General features: G+C 51.1%; 8 protein-coding genes across 8 annotated transcripts in view; 2 read left to right on the top strand and 6 right to left on the bottom strand.

The window, feature by feature from the left end:
• Positions 1 to 4,008, bottom strand: part of FIBRA_06067 (uncharacterized protein) — a gene marked incomplete at both ends in the record, with an annotated part of 5,828 nt that extends 1,820 nt beyond the window's left edge. The window contains 3 exons of the mRNA XM_012327809.1: positions 1,608 to 1,721; positions 1,778 to 3,436; positions 3,712 to 4,008. Coding sequence (XP_012183199.1) covers positions 1,608 to 1,721; positions 1,778 to 3,436; positions 3,712 to 4,008 — 2,070 coding nt within the window. The remainder of the gene's footprint in view (positions 1 to 1,607; positions 1,722 to 1,777; positions 3,437 to 3,711) is intronic.
• A 484-nt stretch (positions 4,009 to 4,492) lies between these two features.
• FIBRA_06066 (uncharacterized protein) lies at positions 4,493 to 6,191 on the bottom strand (the record flags this gene model as incomplete). The annotated part of the gene is made up of 7 exons (XM_012327808.1): positions 4,493 to 4,626; positions 4,696 to 4,882; positions 4,935 to 5,128; positions 5,190 to 5,547; positions 5,608 to 5,691; positions 5,789 to 5,988; positions 6,152 to 6,191. The coding sequence occupies 7 exons, from the start codon at positions 6,189 to 6,191 to the stop codon at positions 4,493 to 4,495; spliced, it is 1,197 nt and encodes a 398-aa protein (XP_012183198.1).
• Positions 6,192 to 7,594: 1,403 nt separating this feature from the next.
• Positions 7,595 to 8,603, top strand: FIBRA_06065 (uncharacterized protein; the record flags this gene model as incomplete). Its single annotated transcript, XM_012327807.1, has 6 exons — positions 7,595 to 7,693; positions 7,747 to 7,776; positions 7,827 to 8,050; positions 8,101 to 8,311; positions 8,368 to 8,499; positions 8,562 to 8,603. The coding sequence occupies 6 exons, from the start codon at positions 7,595 to 7,597 to the stop codon at positions 8,601 to 8,603; spliced, it is 738 nt and encodes a 245-aa protein (XP_012183197.1).
• Positions 8,604 to 8,691: 88 nt separating this feature from the next.
• FIBRA_06064 (uncharacterized protein) lies at positions 8,692 to 10,749 on the bottom strand (the record flags this gene model as incomplete). Its single annotated transcript, XM_012327806.1, has 14 exons — positions 8,692 to 8,764; positions 8,820 to 8,853; positions 8,908 to 8,934; positions 8,987 to 9,213; positions 9,266 to 9,287; positions 9,328 to 9,413; positions 9,465 to 9,991; positions 10,055 to 10,112; positions 10,163 to 10,168; positions 10,224 to 10,246; positions 10,302 to 10,427; positions 10,492 to 10,530; positions 10,589 to 10,621; positions 10,684 to 10,749. 14 exons carry the CDS (start codon positions 10,747 to 10,749, stop codon positions 8,692 to 8,694), a joined length of 1,347 nt encoding a protein of 448 aa, XP_012183196.1.
• A 348-nt stretch (positions 10,750 to 11,097) lies between these two features.
• Positions 11,098 to 12,346, bottom strand: FIBRA_06063 (uncharacterized protein; the record flags this gene model as incomplete). Its single annotated transcript, XM_012327805.1, has 2 exons — positions 11,098 to 12,239; positions 12,298 to 12,346. The coding sequence occupies 2 exons, from the start codon at positions 12,344 to 12,346 to the stop codon at positions 11,098 to 11,100; spliced, it is 1,191 nt and encodes a 396-aa protein (XP_012183195.1).
• Positions 12,347 to 13,168: 822 nt separating this feature from the next.
• On the bottom strand, positions 13,169 to 17,860 carry FIBRA_06062 (uncharacterized protein; the record flags this gene model as incomplete). Its single annotated transcript, XM_012327804.1, has 26 exons — positions 13,169 to 13,228; positions 13,284 to 13,361; positions 13,416 to 13,475; positions 13,531 to 13,578; positions 13,639 to 13,893; positions 13,944 to 14,040; positions 14,099 to 14,217; positions 14,275 to 14,372; positions 14,434 to 14,619; positions 14,682 to 14,824; positions 14,888 to 14,997; positions 15,053 to 15,093; positions 15,164 to 15,274; positions 15,337 to 15,373; positions 15,424 to 15,553; positions 15,656 to 15,677; positions 15,736 to 15,749; positions 15,820 to 15,858; positions 15,912 to 16,021; positions 16,077 to 16,093; positions 16,155 to 16,292; positions 16,344 to 16,430; positions 16,495 to 16,750; positions 16,803 to 17,094; positions 17,155 to 17,781; positions 17,835 to 17,860. 26 exons carry the CDS (start codon positions 17,858 to 17,860, stop codon positions 13,169 to 13,171), a joined length of 3,201 nt encoding a protein of 1,066 aa, XP_012183194.1.
• Positions 17,861 to 18,134: 274 nt separating this feature from the next.
• On the top strand, positions 18,135 to 21,126 carry FIBRA_06061 (uncharacterized protein; the record flags this gene model as incomplete). The annotated part of the gene is made up of 9 exons (XM_012327803.1): positions 18,135 to 18,157; positions 18,209 to 18,228; positions 18,284 to 18,432; positions 18,488 to 18,611; positions 18,674 to 19,979; positions 20,045 to 20,338; positions 20,387 to 20,677; positions 20,731 to 21,045; positions 21,099 to 21,126. The coding sequence occupies 9 exons, from the start codon at positions 18,135 to 18,137 to the stop codon at positions 21,124 to 21,126; spliced, it is 2,550 nt and encodes an 849-aa protein (XP_012183193.1).
• A 435-nt stretch (positions 21,127 to 21,561) lies between these two features.
• Positions 21,562 to 22,579, bottom strand: FIBRA_06060 (uncharacterized protein; the record flags this gene model as incomplete). Its single annotated transcript, XM_012327802.1, has 5 exons — positions 21,562 to 21,631; positions 21,686 to 21,768; positions 21,824 to 22,267; positions 22,351 to 22,433; positions 22,486 to 22,579. The coding sequence occupies 5 exons, from the start codon at positions 22,577 to 22,579 to the stop codon at positions 21,562 to 21,564; spliced, it is 774 nt and encodes a 257-aa protein (XP_012183192.1).
• Positions 22,580 to 23,905: the final 1,326 nt, after the last annotated feature.

Here is a 23,905-nt window from a genome sequence, read left to right as displayed (position 1 = left end):
CAAAACTAAAGTACAGTAGCGCAAGCAGTGCTACTTAAATAGGGCAGAGCGAATAGAGTTTAATGAGTATGAGACACTGAGTTAGATCAGCGATGTATATGAAACAGGTTTCACTGGGTTGTATCAGTGATGAAGGTGAAATGTTTGACAGAGATAAAATGCAATGTAGGTGAAACAGGATATAGGTGAAACACAATAGATATGAAACACTGATGTAGATGAAACACATCAATGATGGGATCAGTTGTACAGTTACAGGGTCAATGACAAATAGTCAGGAAAAGAAAAAGAACCCCTCCCCCTCTCACGCTGTAACATCTGGTCCCTTATGTATAAATACCAGAGCAATATAGTATAGAGGGGCAGACTGTTCTTACAGTTCTACCATTGTCTACTTACTGCTAAACTCATCCTCTGAGTTAACCGCTCTCAAGACAAGCACTTTGCTTACCTCTTGCAACTACTATCACCGCAAGTGAGTGTTAGGGTTAGTGGATTGGGTTAGGGTCAAGGGCAATACCTTGACAGCTGGAGGAATTGTATCAGTTTGCAAAGCTGTTGGTCCAATTGCATGCTTGAGTATGGAATTGAAAGTTGAAAATTGGGTTGATCTGAGTATAGCAGGTCTGGATGCTCATCAATGTACACCTCATAGGGACACCTCTGCAATATAGACTCAGTTGTCTATTACTTGCTTCAGTCAGTTTGCACTCTCAAACTTCCCCAGCTAGGGAAGCTCAGCATAGTTGAACATGACTATAGCACAAGTCCTCACCTTAGGACTTAAGCATCATAGTCTTAAGACACACCAGCAAAGTCTAGTGGAACTCCTGATCCCTTATTGTTCTAGGTCCCTTAACAAACACACACTGAGTCAAGCAGACAAAGGGACACCTAGGTTCTATTGGATGTCTCTACATAGGAATAGAAGGACAAAATTAAAGTACAACACTGCAGTAGCTATGTCTTAAATACAGAAAAGTATGGGAAATGAAACAAAGTCCTGTCAATGTAGACTAGAATGCTATATCAGTGAAATGAGTTGAATTAATAAACTGATAGATAGAATGATGAGAACAACAGCTGAGATAAATCAGTGATATAAACAATGACAGCTGGAAATAAGTGAAATTGATGGATGGAGATTATACACATTGAGGAACAGATTAACAGATGTTGTCCAAGAATAAATAGTACAGGATCTGTAGAACAATAAGCAAGATGAAAAGAAAACCCCCTACATCAACTTGTAACATTTTGAATGACTTATTTCCTCCAATGCAAAGACATTGAAAAGGTACTGGCTGAATAAGGTGAGCCTTTCTCTATTAAGTAAAATTTCTCTATAGTGTAAGACTTCCACACCATATCACTCCTACTTAAGTCTACAGACACCTGTCAATTTTTACAGATGTATAAATGAATCACTCTGCTTCAAACAAGAACCCCCATATGACATTCCCTGATGGTAATAATAGTACAAGTAGAAAAAAACCATGTGCAATGTTCAAATTAAATGCTTGCTGATACTGACAATAAAAAATCAAGCATGCATATCCACTCAAAAAATGCAAACCAACACATCAACTGAAGCTCCAGAGTCTCACATCCCCGTCATCACTGCCTGACACGATCTTGTCTTCACCTAAGCCTAAACACGTCACCGCACCTCGATGGCCCACCAGCGTAGCCATACACCGACCCTCCTCGCGCACCCATACCTATCATGCTGCTATCAACATCGATCACCCCACAAAACAAGTAGAGGGACACAAACCTTGATCGTTCGGTCATGACTACCGCTGACCAAACGTAGTTTATCGCTCGCAATGGCCCAAACGCCTTCGATATGCCCGAATAGCGTTTCCTCCACCTTGCCCGAATCGATATCCCATAGCTTGATCGTGTTGTCTAAACTCCCTGAAATGAGAACGCGCTTCTGTCGCTTGACGCCGCTAGCACTCGTGGGTCGTGATTGTAGCTGGCGGGTATTGTAACTGACCGAGACATCGGGCACGGGCACGGGCACGTCGTTGCAATCTTCATCAACCACGAGCAACTTCAGACTCTGAACTTGCCCTACGTGGCCCTTGAACAAGCGGACGCAGGATCGCAGCGACAAGTCCCAAAGCCTAATCGTACCGTCATCCGACGCCGAAAAGAGCATTTTGCCGGTGTCGATCGTGGGTGTGGGTGTGGTGCTGCCCGAGGCGACGACTGTTTTGCTCTCGAAAAGGGAAGAAGTAGAAATGTTAGCGCTGCTTTCGTTCGAATCCCACAGCTGCACTGCGTTAACCCAGTCACAGTGCCCACGCAGCGTGAAGCATTCGCCCGTCTTGAGGTTCCAGACTTTAACTGTGGTGTCGACGCTGCCACTGGCAAGCAGACTTGAGTCAAAGTTCAGACATACCACACCTTCCGTATGCCCCTCAAGCGTCCGCAGACACTGGCCCGTCCGCCAGTTCCAGACGCGCATAGTGTGGTCCATACTCCCGGTGATAAGCTTTGCCTCGTCGAATTGCAGCGCGCGCACGGCACGTGTGTGGCCAGTCAGACAATGTACCTCCGTCCCTGTCTCGAGATTCCACACTCGTGCAGTGCGGTCATACGAGCCGGTGATTAAAACGGGGAACGACGGATGTAACAGCGTCTCATCAAACTGGAGACACATCACGCCGTCCGTGTGCCCCTTAAGCGTGCGGACAGTGCATTGACCCCGCCGCCAATTCCGCTCGATCCGTAGACGTTCACAGTATACATCTTTCCAGGGTCGTGTGAGCGCATGTGAAGGGGGTGATGTGTGTCGCTCTGCAGAGGGGTAGGGGGGGGAGGCAGATCGTGATTTCTCGTAGGCCCGTGAGGTCATACTAGATGGCGGAGAGCCCAGAAGTTGCTCTGGAGGAGCTGCAGAGTCTTCTTCGCTTCGCCGTCGACGCTTCAGTGGAGGCTCGGCATGGGACCATTCCGGAGGAAAGTCACGCCTCTTCAGCGAAATCGCAGGGTCATTAATAGAGGGAGATGGACAGGGCGAGGCAGAGGCAGACGGCATGCGTGTTATACGGCGCTTCTCCAAGATCGGGAGGCCCCATCCGCATTTGAGGCATTTTTGACCGATGTGCTGCTCGCAAATCCCTCGCCATAGAATATCATCATCGGCGAGACTTTTCCATTGTCTGCTCACTTGTGCAGCGCGGCAAAGCGAAGTAGCATCGAGGTAGCCAAGTACTCTTAGGGAAACTTCGCGGGGTAAAACAGCGAAAGGATCAAGGCGGATGAGATGAGAAAGGTGTTCGGAAAGGAGAGAGAGCTGGGAGAAGCAGCACATCGTAAGAAGTCCTTGGAGGATAAGTGCACGGCGCGGGTGGGGCGAGGACGAGAAATTGGACCACACAGCATTTACGGCCTCACGTTCTTCGACGGGAAGAGCATCCAGTGCCTAATGGGGTATGGCGTCAATATCACAGGCTTGAAATTGAATATGGATGGTGCAGAAGAATGAGATCGGATATTCCCCTTGAACCCGACAGCCATCATATCGAAACGAAGGCCAGCCATTAGCCAGCAACTCCGAGGCGTATTCCCGCACTCGGTGCGTTCTCAATTGATGATTGGTAACGCGGCAGTTCATCGCATCGGCGGCGGTAACATATCGCGTTTACGTAGGAAGCATACCTCGGGAAGGTCTGAAGAATAAAAATAAGATGTACTCACCTGCTGGAGCTTAAGATTGGTCCCTTCGTCTGCCATGCGTTGATGCCGTACGCACAACTTCCTCTGTGCAGGCTGTTGCTGAGACTGGTTTGCCTCATGGTGGGCCGCTTCAGGTTTCGTCACGAGCTGAAGCGATGAATTGTCGATGAGAGGACCTTCGAACTCAAAGACTGTCGCGGGAACCACAGAGGGTAAGGAAGGATTAGACGCTTCGGACATTGACTCAGACACAAGACGAGGAGGCGGGAGGGTATCGCACAAGCGAGTCGACGTTGGAGATGAGGATAAAGAGGCCATAGCTGAAGAAAGGTGGGAAGGTGGCCGTTGGGACAAAGTTATAAACAACGAGCCTCTCGGACGACTCACAGTCCCCGCACAAGCAGACGCTCGTCGGCGAGCTCGCGTGAAGAGTTCGCGACATGGCGCAATATTAGCGCCCAAATCGCTTTGCTGACTAAGCAGAAAACATACCAGAATTGCCAGCGCTGCTCTGCTCCTTGCGTCTCTCACGATTATCACACAAGATGATGAATAGCATCTCAACCGCCAGCCAACACCTGATATACGCTTATTATTCTCCCTTGTATTGGAAGCCGACTGCAGGTCACAACATCATAAAACTCATACAACCTATGTAGTAGTCGCAAGTCGTCGGGCACTGGTGCCGCTCAAGCCAAGATATATAGAAGAATTGGAACGCACATGAAACAATTGGCGGAAGCAAACAGCGCTATGCGAAAGGACGGACGGTAAATCTCACGGCACCGGGCAACATGGTCCGTCAATCCAAAGTTATCCTCATCTGCTCCAGTGGTATCGGCACGAAGCTATCCAAATGGATGCCGCGTGAGGCCAGCTCCTTCTCACAGTGAGGGGGCACCAGCTGTCGGATCAGATCAGGGCGCACCGAGAGTTCTGGGAAACAAGTTGTCAGCGGCCGACAGCTACCGATAAAGAGAGCGGACAGCACAAGAAAGGACTCACCCTCCCTAGTGAAGTCAAAGAGAGGTGGGAAGTCCTTGCCATTAGGCATTCTCGCACCCTCTACTCTCAGCTCATCGAAGAATGGATGGCACATGGCCTGAACAGCGCTCAGCCGTACTTCTGGCGTGTATTCCAACAGCTTGGAAACGAGATCGATTGCCTCCGGTGCCGTTCGAGGACGGAATACCTGGCGGCTGATGTGAACACAAGTCACACGATTGCAGTAAACGCAAAATCACCTTGGAAAAGGGGTGGGGCTTGATTTGAGGAAACTTGTGCTCCATGTAGTTAGGGTTCATGGTCTTGATCTGGTCTCGTGAGGGTGTGCCCAAGACCTTGATGATTTCCACGAGTTGGTCGATACCACTCTCCCCCGGGAAGAGCGGTTGCCCCAGCATCAGTTCTGCCATCACACAACCCGTCGACCAGATATCTGTGCACAAAAAAAAATCTGTCAGGATACCAATCAGACTAGCCGGTATAATCTCCTTCACCAATATTCGTCGTGTAGTTCGTGGCCCCGAAGATAAGCTCCGGTGCTCTGTAGTACCGGGAGCAGATGTAACTGACATTCGGCTCGCCCGCGACCAGGATCTTTGCCGAGCCGAAATCACAGAGCTTGAGAACGCCGGTGGCTGGATTAAGGAGTAGATTCTGAGGTTTGATGTCTCGGTGGCAGATGCCAATGGAATGAATGTACATCAAGGAGCGCAGAAGCTGGTACATATACAGCTTTATTTGCAGCATGGGCATGGGCTGCTTGAGCTTCGCGTAGTGGCGACTTGCGCGATACACGGTCTCTGGAACATATTCGAGCACAAGGTTGAGATACACTTCGTCTTTCTTTTGAGACTAGGATCAGTTGACAATTTTTGTCTTATTCACGGCGCCGGTGGATGAACAAGATCTCACCTTGTCACCGTTTGAGTAGAAAAATGCCTTAAGATCAACAACATTCGGATGTGACACTAGGCGCATGATTTGCAGTTCACGGTTCTAACAAATACAGACAACAGGTGTGATGGGCAAGGCACGATCCAAGCGAGTTGAAGATGATAAATGGTCGGTCAATGATGCTGGAAAACGCACGTACCTTGAATCTCTTGTCCTGCAGCACCTTCTTGATGGCGATCTCAGAAGATCCCTCCGACTCGTCAAGCAGTTTGGCTTGGAAAACGATCCCGAAAGAACCATTACCGATGACTTTGCAGTTGGTGTAAATCAGATCTTTCTGGTCACCGGTCTTGCCATCGGAGGCGACAACTTTGACAACTTTGCGAGGATCATCGACGGCTAAGGGGGGAAAGGCGTAATTGAGATCGAAATCAGTTGCATTAGCATGGGTCAGCGGGACGCGGTGGGAAGAAGGCGCGAAGGTAGCGAAATGGCTCGAACTCGGAGAGTGATGGACGAGACAGATGTGAGGAGATAGAATAGCATTGGAGGTCAAACATACCAGATATCTTCACGCCATTAATGGGGCCGTGGGTTGTCATTTGAAGGAGAATGGATGATACGAATACAATACGTTTCGTTGCGAGAAGGAGTGGGTAAGCGTGATGCGGAGCAAGACCAGTGATACGTTCAGGCGCGAAAAGGGGGGGAGAGGGCAGAAGGAGGCTGGGGCTTCAGCAGAACGAGTGGGGCGACGGGGAAGGGGAGAGCGGCGGGGAGATGAGCGTGGAGGAAAGAGAGGGGACAGTGAGGAAGAGCAGGCGCGGGAAGAAGCGATCACCAGACCCTCCGCGCCACAGCCCAAACAACCGCCGCCACCGAGACGAGACTTGCTCTCCACCCGCACCGCCTACGCCGTCGTCGACCTTGGCAGCGCATCTTGCCCTTGCAATTGTTTTTCCGACATATGTCTTTTCTGTTCTGTCGCTGCGAGCTCGCCATCCCCGCCAGCTGCGCCCGCCGCAGCCGCTATCGCAGCCATCTGTCACGCTCGGCTCCTCTCTCTGCAGGGACCTTAGGCTATCTGCACAATCGCTACGGCCTCGACGTGCTCGTGAGATCCCAAGGGACAACTCGGCTCACCCCTTTGCCTCCTTCCTAACAGGTGCTTGCCTGGGTCCCATGAACTCTGAATCCGCACGGAACACTCCGTGGGCGTCCTCTTGGGATCAGGCGGGCTGCGCGACTGACTTGAACCCCTACGCGATTGGCCCCTCTTCATTCTACGCTCCCCGCGACGACGCATTTCAACACGAAACCTGCGCCTGCCGGAGAGTCCAAGGATTGTTCAATTTATTCTGTCGTTCAATTTTCATGGATCCGCATCGTTCATCAGGTCATACGTGTAGGCCGCCATGTCTCGTGAGATCACTTGTCGCAGCGCTAGCAACGCGACGTGGAGCCTCGAGGCTTGCCCATCGCCTGCATCTTCCCCGTCATCAGACGCGCTCTCATCCACAATGGTCGCCGCCGTGGCATCTATGTTAGGCACACAGGCGTCCTTTCTCATTCGCCAAGCGCGACCCATGCTGTCCGGGATATACTCAGGTCCGTTTTATTCCGACTCCGGTCATCGAGTTTGAGCTCGTCGCACCTGTATATCACCGGCTTCTATGTCTTTTTTTCATTCCCAAAGTCAGACATTTGATTCGAGACTCCTGGTCTAGCCATGCTTTCGTCGTTACGTCGATGCTTATCAGTTCGTAATGAGATCCACCTGATAATGTGCTGCTACGTTGCTACACTCAGCTCACGCATGCAACTCTGAGCGGTGTATGCTTTTCCCGTTGCTTGCCCGATGACGAGTCGACTACGACGCCGACGGTGAATTCCATAAATGGTAATATGGTCATGTGCCCAATGAGTTTAGACGCGCAACACGAGCGCCAATATCGCCACGCCGTAAACCGTTGCGCTGAGACAGCGACTGCTCGACATCGTCCAAATGTTCGCGACACGGCTGCCCAAACACCTTCCTCGCCCTCATCTGGCATGCAGGAAGATCTCGTCCACCACGTCCAAGAGGTCTGATGCTCTTTTTGTGGTACGCATTGATACTTAGTGCCAAACATCTTGCTGGTCTCATTCCGATTGCAGCACCGGGATACCCCGTACAACAACCCGAAGGTGCAATCGCACCATGAGTTTTGCTACGCAATTCCTGACATTGCTAATAGGTTCCCTTCGAGTTCAATGCGGAGAACCTGAAGCGCGCACAGGAGATCATCTCGCACTACCCTCCCCAATACAAGAAAGCTGCGACCATCCCCCTCCTCGATCTCGGCCAGCGGCAGAACAAGGGATGGACGAGCATCAGCGTCATGAACTACGTCGCGAAGCTGCTGGAGATGCCGCCCATGCGTGTATACGAGGTCGCAACCTTCTATACCATGTTCAACCGGTACGTCTGCCTCTCCACCTCTCCACGCTCCCGTCTCATGCTGCTCCCAGCGAGCCAATCGGTGAGAACTTTGTGCAGGTGTGCACCACGACGCCCTGCATGCTACGCGGATCGTACGACATCCTCGACACCGTCTGCGCGCACCTCGGCGGCGTCAAGCCCGGGGAAACGACCAAGAACGGCAAGTTCACCGTGATTGAAGTCGAGTGCCAAGGCGCGTGCAGCAATGCGCCAATGATGGTCGTTAATGACGATTTCTACGTGCGTCGGATGTTTTCATGCGCGATACTTTCTCATGGCTATAATTATGTTTGCAGGAAGATTTGACACCGGCCACGACGAAGAAAGTTTTGGACGCGTTCGCCAAGGGCGAGAAACCAAAACCTGGCCCTCAGAGCGGCCGACACACAAGTGAGAACTCGGCAGGGCTTACCGCACTCACGTCGAAGGTCAGTCGCTTTCTTTGTATTCAAGCCAGGAGCGTTGTGTTCATACTCTATTTGGTTCAAAGCCGTATGGCCCAGGCGAATTCTGTACACCAGAGTTTAGATAGAGTATAATCCATGTCATCTTTGCGTCCATTTTCAGTCCATAACTACAAAAGCCGGATGCAACATGCAGGGTATCATCACATTGTCGGACTAATCATCCCCTTCACCATCGTCAATGCCGTACATTCCCTCTCCACCCTCCGGCAATCTTTCGACGACGTATCTGCGAGGCCAAATATTAGAACGGATTGAGCTTACGTTATAAAACATGCACGTACTCAATCTCCTCTTTGAGGTCGGCGCAGTAGCGCTCTGTATGACGTGGTGGTGAGTTATATGCACCGGACAGTCAGGCGGGGCTCGCACCTAGAGGGAGATCGGATTTATCCAAGCCTGTCAAGCTACTGTTAGCACGAAGTTCGCACTGAGGTAACGTTGGACTAACCGAAGGGCATCTCAATCTCATCCGCAATTCCCTCAATCCCCATCAAGGTGAACGCGACAATAGTCACAACGGGGACCATGCTCCATCCGAGCTCTTTAATGAGTGTGAATGGAAGCACGAATAAGTAGAGCGTAACACATTGCTTGAGGTGAATGCTGTAAGATCTCGGTATGGGCGTATTTGCCACTCGTTCCATGGCGGTTAGCATATCCACCATGCCCTGGACACTAAACCAGGCTCAGAAACATGACGCGCGTTCTGTATATTCCAGACACGTACTGGGCATTCAGCGCGTTAGTACCTGTGGAAAAGAATGAGTACCAGTATTAGAAGTCCAGAACAGAGATACTTGCCGGCGGGGCCGACGGTCTCGAGATAGCCATCACGTTTCCAGAGGAATACGGTACGAGATATTTCGTGCGCAATTCTACCAGAGTCGTGTTAGAGCTCAGCCCAACATGAGGAACTGAGCAGTCACATCAATGGAAGCGGCGTCGACAGCTGTTCAGGACTGGCGTTGAAGTCAATCGTTTGATGCAAGGCAGCACCGAGCAGTGGCGTCTTCGGCGACTTTACCGCTACCTGCTGCAGTTTGTCCTTGCTCCTCTTCACACGCACCCTCTTCGTGGCGTCCATCGATGGGCTGCACACCCCCTGGCTCTGGTCCTCGGCGGGCGTCCCGGTACCACTGGTACTCACAGACGTGCGTGCTGTGGCAGAGTACGACATGTACGACTGCGCACCGCGCTCCGCGGCCCCGTTCCGCACCAAACGCGCGATGGACGCGGGCATAACCCCCGCATAGTCGTCCCAGTCCACCCCGTCCTCACCGCGCAAATAGTGCTTGACCGCGAAGGCGAAGGCCACGCACAGCTTGAGTGCGTCGACTTTCCTCCGGCGGAGCTGGGCAGCCGTGAGTGTGGCATTGGGTGTCTTGCCTTTGGCGACGTCGTCCGTAGGGGGCACGCATACGTTGATCCAGATTAAGCGCGTCAGACTGCGGATCTGGTGAGGCCAACACGGGGTTATGAGTGTATGCTCGCGCAGAAGACCGTTGGAGGCACGAACGTGTGAGACCATTGTCCCAAAGTCTTTTCGTCCCTCATAGTACCGATCGTAAGACGTGCTAGTTGAACCACCTCAGAGTTACGCAGCCAACCTTCAAAGACCACATACCCGTTCCTATAAGTGGGCGCAGTGAGCCAGTGCGCAGTGTGCGGAGCAGCCAGACACTCACCTAAACACTAGTATCAAGCCGACCTGTAAAGCGGATGTCCAATCGACTGAGCACGCGAAAGCGATGCAACAAACTCACGACGACGGACAAGAGAGGAACCACCTGGTTTGTGAGCGAGAGGTCCGTGCCCCGGTTCCCAAAATACGCCGCACCGCTCGCGAAGAGCGTGACGGTCAAAACGGGCCCAATGATGCGGGGCACAATCTGTGCAGAGACCACATCCTTCAGCAGCGCAGAACAGTCGAGAGCAGAACACCGAAACACGCACGCTGCCCTTGAGCCGCAACACATCCGGAAGCCAAGAGTACTGCCGCGCACATGTGGTCATCCGCTGCGCTTGGCCCAGGACATCCACACCGACACACCTTCCTCAGCCGTTGTCGCGAGATGAGTTTCTTCTGGAAAGTGACTGCATAAGCAAAGTCGTGTGCGCGCATTCATGACCGTACAAACAACATACCTTGGACGTCGTAATAGTCACCGTCGAGCGTTGTGCAGTCGTCGCAGTCGTCACCGGTGCAGCCATAATGTCCAATTCTCCTGTACTTAGGTCGTCCACAGGCCTTTACGAGCGTCGACTTGCACAGTGAGCGCCCAGTGGTAGACAGTCCTCGTTCATGCAAGTGGATACCGGCTCCATGCAACGCGGAGATGTGGCTGCGATGTGGCTGGCTGCCATCTCGATCCAGGCACGCGACTTGAGCTTGAGATCTCAATCTACGAGAATAAGCAGCGAAGGGCGGACAGGACATACGAGGGAGAACTGAAACAATATTAAGAGACATTTTTGTTATGTACATGCCAATTCGAAACGATATAAAGACAAGTGGGATGGTGAGGTCGAGTACTGCAACGATACATATTCAAGTTTCCATCAGACACCAAAGTATCCTATCGCTTCGACCAGAAGAGAGGTAGAGCATAAAGATAACTGGCCGGGGACCTTGCCTGGAACGGGGGTTATTTCGATGCCTTCGCCTGCGCCACAGACGTCGCTACTGCCCTTGTCGTCGGAAAAGTGCATTGAACGGATGATGGCCGGGGATGCCAGATTGACTTGCTCCCGTATGGGGGTCGGCGTGGAAGGCGAGCTTGTACGCTGATGATAAGACAGTCGTCTGGAGACAGGCAAGCATACAGTACCACAAAGAGCATAAGGGGAAGAACATCTAGCGAGGATAGGATTTAGCTGACAGCGACGCGAGCTCCTGCTGATTTCCTCTGAATGGCCTAATCCAATCTTGTCCTTAATTGAGGGATATGTTGAGGTAGGCGCACTGACAATAGGCGACAGGCTTGTAGATGGCCCGATAAAGATTCCTTCATCGACCAGTGGCGTGAAAGGCAGATCAGGCGAATCCAGAGGACAGAGAGATTCATACGAGAGATCAGAGCGAAGCGATAAATGCAAGATTGCTAATTTTCTGGATTTGGGGAAGTGTCTAGAGCCAATCGAGGGAGGTTCGATAGGTGTATGCATGATTTGTTCCACAGGCGTCACAGGCGATGAGGCAGTGTCTGTGAATTCAGCTAGATCAGATTCTCCCCGTCGGAAGAACAAGAGAGCAGGAGGGCCGAAGTCACCGTCAGGTAGACGAGAAGTGTCGTCCGAAGGAGACGAAACTGCCCAAGATGTCGGTGGCGGCGGAAGATCTACCTTGCTGTGCAATGCCGGAATATTAGAGGCCAAACGACGGCGAGACATAGATGCAGGAATGCGAGTTGCCACAAAAGATTGTGAGGGATGAACAAGTGAACCGAGAACTGAGGGCGGCGCTGGGCAAGCTGAAGGGCTAAAGTCGAAGTTAACGCGACTGGAGGAGGTCCGTTGGCCGGTTGCTGACATCTGTGAGCTGAGAGGTTCGGGCTTATCGTTCACACTATTCGCATCATCAAAACCAAGACTATTCATGAGATACCCATCATGCTCCCTGGTATGAGCGGGTAAGGGTGATGTTTTAGAGCGCTTGTGCAGAAACGATGACCGACAGTGGTAGCCCGACACTCCAGAATGCCCTGGATAGAGCAAATATTAGACACGTTCGAAGGGTGACGTGGACAAATCATTGCTTACGTCTGTTCAAATGAACATCGGTCCCAACATCTGAACAGGTGATGGACATCGGAGCCCACGGGGTAGGTGACGACGCTGTGATGAGTGTTTGGCTCCCAATTGTTTGATTGGCAGCAGCACTCGAGCAATGACATAGATAAGACGCTGTTCATAAATTTCACCGTTACAACAGGATCACGACTGTCAGTCAAATACATGCCATTGACAGACGGGGTATGTTCAAGAGCTCTGCCGGTTCGATACAGATTGTGCTGGGCTGACTGCATGTTGGAGTTGATGGGACGGCAATGGAGAAAGGGAAGTAAGAAGAGCGGCACAAAGACAGAGATGGGAAAAGAGAGTGGTCTTGGTTGGATTCAACCGGGCCTATATGTCCCTGATCATAAAGTTCAGTCCAGAATACACGTGCCGATGGCATCTCGCGAGTGTAGACTGTGTACGCCACAAGACGTCTATGCAGATCAACATGTTGAGTTAGTAATGACTGTAAGTACTCATGACACCGACTCTGTGTGTAATCTCGGTACAAGAAAATGCTGCTGCAGTTTGAGATTGGCTGCACCAAGCTCCACATTATACCACAGTCCAGCTTACCTGGTCCTCCAGCACAGTAATCCAAACGCAACGATCACGCTGTCTAAGGACAGAAATAATGACGCCATACACAGGTAGGGAAGACGTCAGAATTTTCAAGCTAGCTCACCGGACACTGACAGCGCCAAACATATCCGAAATCCCAGTTATATTCGCGCCACCACAAGGCAGCGAAGAAGTGCCTAGTAGCTATGTACATGGCAACACCATGGTAATTACCCCTGCAGCCAAACATAACACTTCCACACTGTCTCGATACAGTTGTAGAAACGCACCTTCAAACTTTCGACAGACTTGTTCTGCTCCGGAACCACTCCTGGACATCATTCGTAGAGCGCTGGCATAGAATGCATGAGGTTCATGTTTAGACCCGCACACTACGCAATACTCACCTTGATCCAAGCAGAACGTGACGCAATACTGTCAAGGGATTGCTTCAGTACCATGTCGTACTTCGACGTGTCCTTAGTCTATCACGCCATCAGCATGTTGACGATAGAAGGCCTCCTCGACCATGGGCTAACCTTGAAGAACTCGACTGTCTCTTCATAGTCTTTGTCTGACGATAATGGGGATATTGCGATCTGGAAAAGAATGCGTGATTACTACAAGAAGCAAGAGGTAACACGATTTACGGACGCTGACGAGGAATTGCATACTGTAATTGCCTTCTAACCGCTTGTCAAACTGTAGAGAAAATGAGTACGAGAACTCCACGATCAATCCAAGTATCAGAAATTCTCTCACTGCATCGTAGTTCTTTTTGAAGTTAACTACTAAAAGACGCCTAGTCTTCTTGTTCATGGCAAGGCCGCGGAAGAAGTACATGAGATCTTGGTCTCGAGCATCTGTCATCGTGTACTGGAACGTCTCCTCTGCAAGATCTAAATCCTCAGTAGCACACATAGCAAGCATTGCTGCAACTCCCGATGAAGGCGTTTTTGGCTTGGCGGCGATATGCTTGACAGCCTCCCATTCCTCGCGGCCCCCGTGAAGCACAGCCTTTGTCATCGTTAAGAGCAGTGGAGACACAAAATAATGTCTCGACTTACAGCGTTATAGATAGCCTGTTCCAGTTCAGCAGGTATGCGCGAATCATCACCTGTCTTCAAGTAGTAGGCGAATCGGTCAGTCAACTCTTTCACCACGCTAGATGGCAAGCACGGATGAGCATTACTCAGCATGTTACACGACTGCACACGCGTACCTCTTCTCTCCAGCAAACGAGGCTGCTTCAATGGCCAACGTTCGCAGCTCTTGGGTATCTGCATCGTCTTCCTGAGATGCGACATAGCCCAGGCGTTGGACAATGGGAGTAAATAGTTCCTATCAACCTTCCTCATCAGAGGGCTACGAGAGACAACTCAAGAGTGTACGACTTACACGACGGAATCCATCTATGAAGTCTGCAATGTCATCATGCTCCCACCAGACATTGCGCATCTGTGCAAGGTTCTTGCTTATGCTGTCCCATACCAGATCTACGTTATTGGGATATCAGCTAACAACAGCAGAAATTGATTCTAAGAACGAAATGCGTACATTCCTGTTCATTGCGCAATACGTCAATCAGCGACAGCGCGCTGCTGACTTTCGAGAAGCCCGCCTTCGATAACGCTAGTGCATCGTCGACGATGCCCATGCGGTCTTCGATGGAGAATGGCGATGGCGATTGGGCGGCCTCTCGGCCAATCTTGACTAGGCGTTCTGGGGGATAAAACACTCGACCTAGGGAAGGATGTGGCGCACATTGGCCGTGGAATTTCCGTCTAGTTCCTTTTTTCACTTACAAAAGCTCACAGTGCCCGCATTGAGTTTGAACGGCTTCGTGACGTCAAGAGGGATAAACATCGAGCGCTGGTCCAAGACGAGCTCACGGTTGACGATCACGTCACCCTTAGCCGTGACCGTCAATATGCTTAAGGGAATAGTCCTATGAAAGATACAAATGCGTTCAATCAACGACCATCAGCACACCTCCGTGGTTGAAGCGTACCAAATCGTTTGGTTGTCAGTCGCGTTCGCAGGGCCTGAATCTAAGAAACGATCCTGTCGTACGTGGATGCCGTTCTCCGCCTCGGTGACTGTGAGGACTGGGTAGCCTGTCTATTCTAGGGTGGTCAGCATAATTTGAATAATGCGAGACAGTCAAACTTTATACCGTCTTCACCCAGTTGTCCATCATCTTGGGGATGTCGTGCCCTGAAAGGACAGCGTTAAAGGCGCAGAGTTTTGTGAATGAGATTGCTAGTACCTGTCACCTCGCTTATACCATTCCATAGGTCCTTCGTGACGCTGTTCTTGAACAGATGCTTCTTCAAATAAACGGATACGCCTTTCAAGAAACCCTCTTCACCAACGAAGCTCGCTAGCATGCGCAATACTGGCGACAGCCATCCCAATATCAGTGACGCAAGCTGGGAGGCATGGAGTGAAATACTGCACCTGCGGCAGCTTTGGCATATGACAAGCCATCGAAAATCTTCACAATATATATCAATAAACATTGACTACATGCCCAAGCAGGCCCACCTGGTTGACCATGTTTGCATCTGGGCATTCCACTTCAATGGGATGAGAGGAGATCTTGGCATCTACATTCAGAGCATATGCAAAGCGTCCAGAGACGAATGCCGAGTTGAGCTTCCATTCAGGAAATATCCTGTGGAATTTTGAGTCTCGGTTTACAGGCGAGCGTGGTCTGCATACTTGTCTGAATTTGAACATTAACAAATGATCGTCACTATAAAAGCCCAGAACGTACCAAGAATCATGACCTCGCCCACCTGTCATCAGTCTGTCAATTCTGGGGCGTTACGACTGTCTAGGGGGATCTTAGCTCACCAACGTCGCGAAACCTATATATTTGAAGAGGAATTGAGCGATAGAGAAACGCAGAAATAGCGTGACGCGCCTTCGTTCAGATACAGGTTGTCCCACCATGCCATGGTGGTAATGTCCCCGAACCTAAATACATTGGATTAAACCATGTTCTTCGAAACTTTATAGCATGTACTTACCACATATGTGCAACTTCGTGACATTGTGTCTCCGCAACATGTTTTTTCGTTGGTAGATCGGAAGATTTGGGGTCGAGAAGAAGAGTGGATGTTCGCCCTGTGATGAGACCCTATGATTCATCTTGTCAACGGTATTCATCCTCTTTAAGTCAAGCACCAGCGTACCCAATTCTCCATTGCACCTATCATTGAATATAGGGAATAAGTAGACGCAAATATAGTTGAGCGAGACCTTCAACTCACCAGCATCGTAATCATGAGCAACCAAAGTATCCAATTTCGGGAGAGGATATTCAATATCGAATACTTTCTCATAGATAGGGAGAATCTGTCGTTTCAAATCGAGCGCAAACTGAGCCTGGTGAATGATTTCCGCAGTGGCTAAAAACCAATGGATGAACGGGATACCCAATATCAGAAGTTGTTTCCTACCGTAGATACGAAGAGGTCGAGTCTTGCCACTCAGAGGGCTCACATATGAGCTTTCCAAATACTTGAAGTGTCCATTCGCCCAGGCCACTAAGTACGTAGACATCTATTAACCTCTGTGAGAGGACAATCTGACAGCAGTGGCTTATTGCACTTGCAGGAGGGCTAGTATCAAATCCCGTAATTATCCATTTATCCGCATTTTCAGATCCCAGAGTAGACAGCTTAGTAGAAAGCCAGGAGAGAACAATATTTGTCTCGGGCGTAGTGCCTGGCTCATAAATTGATTCAGAGGCAACGGACATGTTGCTAAGATTAACAGTATCTGCGCGAGAGATCAATGTGACTGCGAACGTTGCTTTCAGCGAGGGTTCATCCCAGCACGGGAACGCTTTGCGGGCAATAGTCGGCTATTTTCACGGATGAGCGGGGCTGCAAGCAGTACGTCCAGTAAAATGGTACCTCAAATTGAGTGAGCGCATATACATCTTTGCCGTCTTCTCCACCAACAGACTTGTAATAACCCATCATTGCACCAGTCAATTGTCCGGTAAAGGAGAGTGACAGCTGCGCCTTTGAGTCTGCGGGAAGCGGAGTGGTAAAAGACAAGAATCCACGCTCCATGATGGTGTCAAAGGACAGGGTAGATGGTGTTTGTTCCATGTGCAAGGCCTCCGAATATAGGACAGGGTTACTGAGCTCGAGTTCAGCAGTATTGAAGACGAGCTGAGAAGTATCCTTAAGAATGTCAAGACTGAAATGCGCATTCCAGTATTTCAGGAAGCAGATCGCAAAGAAACATCGAAACACGCACTGCACTTTCACAAAGCCGTCAAACCTAGACTTTTCCAAGTCCGTGCGGATGGTCAGGTCATAGTGGGTTGGCCTGACAGTTGTCGGGAGACGGTAATCGACCTGGGGTTCGGAGGACATGCTGGGAGCAGGGATACCGCCAGCAGGAAGAGCAGAGGCAATGCTTGAGCAAGGACGCGTCGAGAGGCTCTTGTATTCGTGCATGTGTGTCCTGTGACTGGCATCGCGCGTGGACAGACACAAATGGTGGGCTGAGGGTTTCCAATACGTTCCAGAGAACGAGAAGGGCAGCGTAGCTGCATCTGTCAAAAGGTACTTATCCGGCACCTTCTGTCCGTATCGGCGCCCTGGGAGAACCAGTCGTGTGGAGGGTGCTCTCAGGCCAAGAGCTGCTGCCGCGAGCACAGACGAAGTAGACCTCCATGGCGACGAGTGCCTGCAGAACATCAGCTGGCCGAGAGGAGGATTGTAGCCTGGGACTGTCAGCCGCCATAAACGCTGCATCCGACCGCGGCTGGATTCTGGCAGACTCGGAATCAAGAGCGCTAGCGCTAGCGCCTCGCTGTTGATCTTCTCGTTTGCGGAGTGCAGCAGGCGGAAGGGATATCTGAGTGTAGCATAGAGAGCTCTATAGTACTGGCAAAGTTGATCGCAATTCCTCGGCTTATATACTCTACTCACTCACTTGCAATCGGCGCAATGAGCATTACAGATCTGTGTCAGGTTCCCGCTAGACCTTTTAGGTCCAGCCACTGCGGATTGCTATTTATGGAGCTGGAGCAGGAAGGTTGCTTATGTAATTTCCTAAAAACAGAATCTGCCGGTGGCGGTGGCCTCGGCACAGGGTCGGCTTCGCACAGAGGCTGAGCTCATCGCGAGCTCGCTACTTGGTCGCCGTCTCCATCGTCCCCCAGCCACCACTTCCGCCCCTCCCCCCCTCTCGTCCGCCAGACTTGAAGCCATCTAGCTCACAGGTGCGCTATGTCTGCGCCCCAGAATCAGCCGTACGTCCCTTTCTCCTTTTGTTTTGGTACTCGCGCTCACTGCGAGGATAGGAAAAAGATCAGGATCACTGGTTAGCTGGGCTCAGACAGTATCATATTCCCCGGAAAGCTGATTGCTCCTCTTAGTCGTCGCCGCTGATGGCCTCTCCAAGCGCGAGGTTTTCCGACTTCCTGACCCTTTCGCAGTGATTACCGTCGACGCGGAGCAGACTCACACGACGAGCGTCATCAAGAAGACCCTCAACCCCTACTGGAATGAGAGTTTTGACATGCACGTATTCTCTCTTGTACACTTCTATCTGCTGCTTACCGAGCTACAGCACTGTCAAGGATTCATCTGTGATTGCCGTCCAGATATTCGATCAACGAAAGTTTAAAAAGCGGGACCAAGGGTTCTTGGGTGTAGTCAATGTTCGCGTCAGTGACGTCTTAGACCTCGACCTGGGTGGTCATGGTGCGAATTCACTTCCCCAACGTTCTGCAATGGGCGATTCTTATATTGAGATGTTGTTGTAGAAATGCTTACACTGGACCTCAAGAAATCTAACGACAATTTAGTTGTCCATGGCAAGCTCATCATTTATCTTTCCACCAATGTCAGCCAGCCCATTAGCAATCCGGGCCCGTCTCAAGTGAACAACATTTCTGAGGCACTGTCTGGGCTTTCAGTTAGCTCTGGCACAACTTCTGCTACTGCGAGCACTAACAATCTAGCCGCCAACAACAATTCCCTCTCCAGGAGCCCGAGCGCTCAAGCTGTAGCGCCAGACGCAGGCGCACATGTTTCGATGCCTACACCACAAATTGCTGCTAGTCCATCTGGTCCTGACACTGAACAATCGTCGACCCCAATACTGCCCCCTGCTACCACACGCCCAGTTAGTACAGGCAGCGTGAACGCTGCCACGGGTACTGCGCAACCAGGCTCTGCTACCAATGCCAGCGTGACCGGACACACGGCCTCCAATAACAATGCGCAGCTGCGCAACTTCAATCCCCACGAGGATCAATACGGTCCGCTTCCCCCTGGCTGGGAGCGTAGGATCGATCCCCTCGGGCGCACCTACTATGTCGATCATAACACTCGCAGCACAACATGGAACCGGCCATCGTCGAGTCAGACTGCCAACACTCACGCACAGGACGGCGTCACTAACGCGGCGCGCGACCAACACAATCGTCGTATTCTTGTAGACGATATGCTTGAGGCGAACAATTCAAATGTGGCGCGTAACTCTTCGGCCCAGGCCAACACCGCTGCTGCTGCGCTTGCCGCGAGCAATAATGTGACCACGTCGGGCGCAGGGCCCCTTCCCGCAGGCTGGGAGGAACGATACACGCCAGAGGGGCGACCGTACTACGTCGACCATAACACTCGCACCACGACATGGGTGGATCCGCGTCGCCAGACAATCATCCGTGTCATGGGTCCCAATGGACAAGGCACCGGCCTGCAGTCACAGTCGATATCTCAGCTTGGACCGCTACCCTCTGGATGGGAAATGCGTCTCACGTCCACCGCGCGTGTCTACTTTGTTGATCATAACACGAAGACGACAACATGGGACGACCCTCGCCTGCCTACATCGCTGGATGCAAACGTACCGCAATACAAGCGCGATTTCCGCCGAAAGCTTATCTACTTCAGGAGTCAGCCGGCCATGCGCGCACAGCCTGGTAATTGCCAGATCAAAGTCAGGCGTAACCACATCTTTGAGGACAGTTACGCCGAGATCATGAGGCAGACACCAAGTGACTTGAAGAAGCGGCTCATGATTAAGTTCGATGGTGAAGATGGTTTGGACTACGGAGGTCTCTCGAGGTGCGATCAAGCAGTTATGCTTATCCTCGAAGAATATGTACGTATGCTGATCTATGGCCTAACAGGGAATTCTTCTTCTTGCTCTCGCACGAGATGTTCAACCCATTCTACTGTCTGTTTGAGTATTCTGCACACGACAACTATACTCTACAGATCAACCCTGCGTCTGGCGTCAACCCTGAACATCTGAACTACTTCAAGTTCATCGGTCGGTGTCTCGGACTCGGCATCTTCCACCGTCGTTTCCTCGATGCCTACTTCATTACCGCCTTCTACAAGATGATTCTCAAGAAGAAAGTTACCCTTGCCGACCTCGAGAGTGTGGATGCTGAACTCCACCGTGGTTTGACTTGGATGCTGTAAGTTTTTTTCCTTTTGATGATTTATCTCTTTCTTATTTTATATAGTGACAACGACATCACCGATGTCATTGATGAGACGTTCACTACAACGGAGGAACGCTTTGGCGAGATGGTCACGGTTGAATTGAAGCCTGGAGGCGCCGATGTTCCTGTTACAGAAGATAACAAGAAGGAATACGTCGACTGTGTCGTCGAATACCGTATCTCTCGGCGTGTCAAGGAGCAGTTCGAGGCGTTCATGTCTGGGTTTAGTGAGCTCATCCCTCAGGACCTGATCAACGTCTTCGATGAACGCGAGCTCGAGCTGCTTATTGGCGGTATGTCTGAGATCGACGTGTAAGCCCCTTCTCCGAACACAGAAACTACCATTTTGTTGACCCTTGATGTAGCGACGACTGGAGTAAGTATACCGACTATCGTGGATATGAGGTCAACGACGAGGTTGTCCAGTGGTTCTGGAAGTGCATTCGTAGTTGGCCACCCGAACGCAAGTCGCGTCTCTTGCAGTTCGCGACGGGTACATCTCGTATCCCTGTCAACGGCTTCAAAGACTTGCAGGGCTCGGATGGGCCACGTCGGTTCACGATCGAGAAGTCTGGTGACCCAAGCCAACTGCCGAAGAGCCACACATGCTTCAACCGTATCGACTTGCCACCCTACAGGGATTACGAAACGTTGGAACAGAAATTGACACTAGCCGTAGAGTAAGTCTCAGTCCCTCTAACCTACTTATCAACAGCGCTAACTTTGCAACCAGGGAAACGGTTGGATTCGGACAAGAATAGGCTTGCTCTTTCGACTCTTAACTCATTGCATTGTATAACCACTGTCTGTGTTCTTCGTCTTCAATCTCTTTGAACGTATTGGATCGCCCCACCGCTCGTTCTTCACGTCCGCGTCATTCTCAACCGTCTTCAGTCCTGATCTATGCTTTATTCCTCTCACGCGCTTACCTTACGTATACGTAGGATTTAACCATGCCGCATGGTCTCTTCGCTGTTCCTTCATGTTTTGTTAGCTTTAGACGTTCTGGTGCGGATGCTCTGGAATGTATTTCGGGTGTCGTGCGGCGTCTTTTCGCCATCCTGGTGCAATTGTCTTTCTCTCGAATATAATACAAATCGTGACATAGCTCTAGGATTTGTCCTTTATGGCAAATCTACACTGCTGATGATGCATGACGATCAACCTCTCTTTGCTCTACAAGCCTGCTTCTTGCCTCAAGCACTACTGAAAATGTCTCGCTTGGACAAGGAAGATAGGGGGTTCTCTAGGTTGATTTTGTCCCAGCTGCACGCGCAGATGTCAGCTACGGCCAGTGTAAATGCAACGGGCAACACGCACAGCTCAAAGACGGGCGGGAGCTTGTCATAGTGCAGCTCTGGATAGTTCTCGCTGACGCTCTTCATGATCTCATCGAACACGATCTGCAACGGGAGAGCTTAGTGGGTCGAGGCTGCGGCAGGTCCCACAGTGACTCACAGCGTAGCCTCGGTCAGTCAAGTGTAACCCATCAGAGAGATACTCGCTGAGCTGCTCCTCGACGTGGCCGCATGCGTCCCAGAGCGCCGTCCACAGGTCGACGACGGGCACGCCGACCTGCTTGCCCACGTCGCGCACGGCCTGGGCGTACGTTCGGGTTTTCTCAAAGTTGCGGTCGAGCGTCTGGTTCTGCTCCGCGCGGTGCGCAGCCCACTGGTGGGTGTTCACGGGTGGGGGAGTAAGGAGGAGGATGCGCGTTACGGGGGAGTAGTGCGCAGAGGCAGAGTCGGTAACCGTCCGCACGAGCTTCGCGAGGTTGGCGGAATAGGCGGGGAGCGGAACGTACTGTGGCGTGCCCTCCGTCGCGGCATCGTTCGCGCCGAGCCAGATGGTGAGGAGGCGAACCTTGGGGACATGCTGCTGCTCGTTTTGCGTCGCGAAGCACTGTGCGATGGAGGGCGGTAGTAAGCGACATCTGGCTCCCACGTAGTTGAGGGGTGGTGGAATGACCAGCCTGGATAACGCACCTGCTCAAAGACGGGGATGATCCATTCCGTGTTATATCCCGACATACCACGGTTGATGACATCCAGCTTACGATTGTATGCGACTGTCTCGATGGTCAAGTCTTCTGATTTTATTTGATTATTAATAACACTCACAAGCCAACCGCTGGGCAAATCCGTGTGCCTCCCACCCGCCCTGGGTGAGGGAGTCGCCGAGTAGCATGATCGCGTCTTGGATGCTGGCAGACATGGTGAGAGAAAGAGGATATCGATTGTTAGTGGGAGACTTCAACGTCTGAGACTCTGGGCTGATAAATAGCCAGCTCGTACCGGGACTCCGAGTCCCGGGAGAGTCAAAGACGAAACCAAATGTTTGGACATGGTCAAGGATGGGTCCGACGACGAGATATGATCGCGATTGTGCCTCGCGTTCCCGACTCACAAGCCAATTCCGCAACTTTCTCAACCGTTCACCGATATTCCACCGGACACATTCGAATATCATCAAGCACACAGTTCAAGTTGCAGAAATAGAACATTACCACACTCTTTGGTAACATTTGGCACTCGCGCACCCAGCACCTCGAAAAATTCTGCATCCAGACGCATCCGATTCGTGACAAAGATAACCTGTAGTAGGGTGTTCACAGTAATTCTGTTCGTCTTCTTCGTTCTTCTCCACTGTATAGATAATCTCTGCACCATCTTCCTGGAGGATGGACTCATTGTACGTTTGTGATCTCACCGCCTTGCATCTTCTCAACTAGCATCTCCTCGACGTCCGACCATGACGCGAACTTGTAACCCCCGCAAGTGAACTCTGCGACATTTGGTATATATATCGTGGAAAGAACTGTGAAATGGTCATGGCAGATAGCCGCTACAAATGACCAGAGATCAGCTACTGCACACGCATAGAGCTGGTAGTTATGCCATGGCCTGTATCGAGCAGCTTTCGAAGCGGTTTTGCGAGATCGTTGCTCGGCTTCTCTACTGGGCATGAGTCGGCGTGAGAGAGAATGATCAGCATTCACCAGAGACCAGCAGACTGGTTCTCAAGATTGAAGAGGCATTCGTACTTGAGATGGCCTTACTACATAGTGATTTCTGAATTGGCGCGCTGTGTCCGGCTGCCCGGGAGTCACCGAACGCGAACACGTGCTAGACGCGATCCTGACTAAGCACAGTGTTGTTACGCCACACTCTCCATCCTGCCGCCACACTACTCGCAGAGCCCAGCTGGGACAAAAGGACTTCCTAGGTTGCATCTATCAGGCTGTGAAGAACACTGCGGTGCATCCTAATAAGGTCCGTCTGACTCGGTGTGTGACTTTTTGTGGCTGTTCAGTTAATGTTCGCCTCGTCGTACACCAGTATTGGCCACACAGCAGTCCCACTTTACACGTGTAATTTCTCTGGCCACGCATCCCACTGATTTATAAACGATGGGGAAGCCATATCAGCCGTCCTATTCTACGGCTTCATCAGAATGGGTGAGCAGCCAGTCACCCCGCCCAAGTCTCATCAATCCCTTCCTAAGACTCAGTCTGACACTCCCTTCGTTCGCAAGGCTACT

This window comes from Fibroporia radiculosa, assembly GCF_000313525.1.
Source record: "Fibroporia radiculosa TFFH 294 genomic supercontigs, scaffold5887, whole genome shotgun sequence".
NCBI lineage: Eukaryota > Fungi > Basidiomycota > Agaricomycetes > Polyporales > Fibroporiaceae > Fibroporia > Fibroporia radiculosa.
Note: the sequence above shows the minus strand (reverse complement) of the source record. Positions and strands in the feature narration are given on the sequence as shown.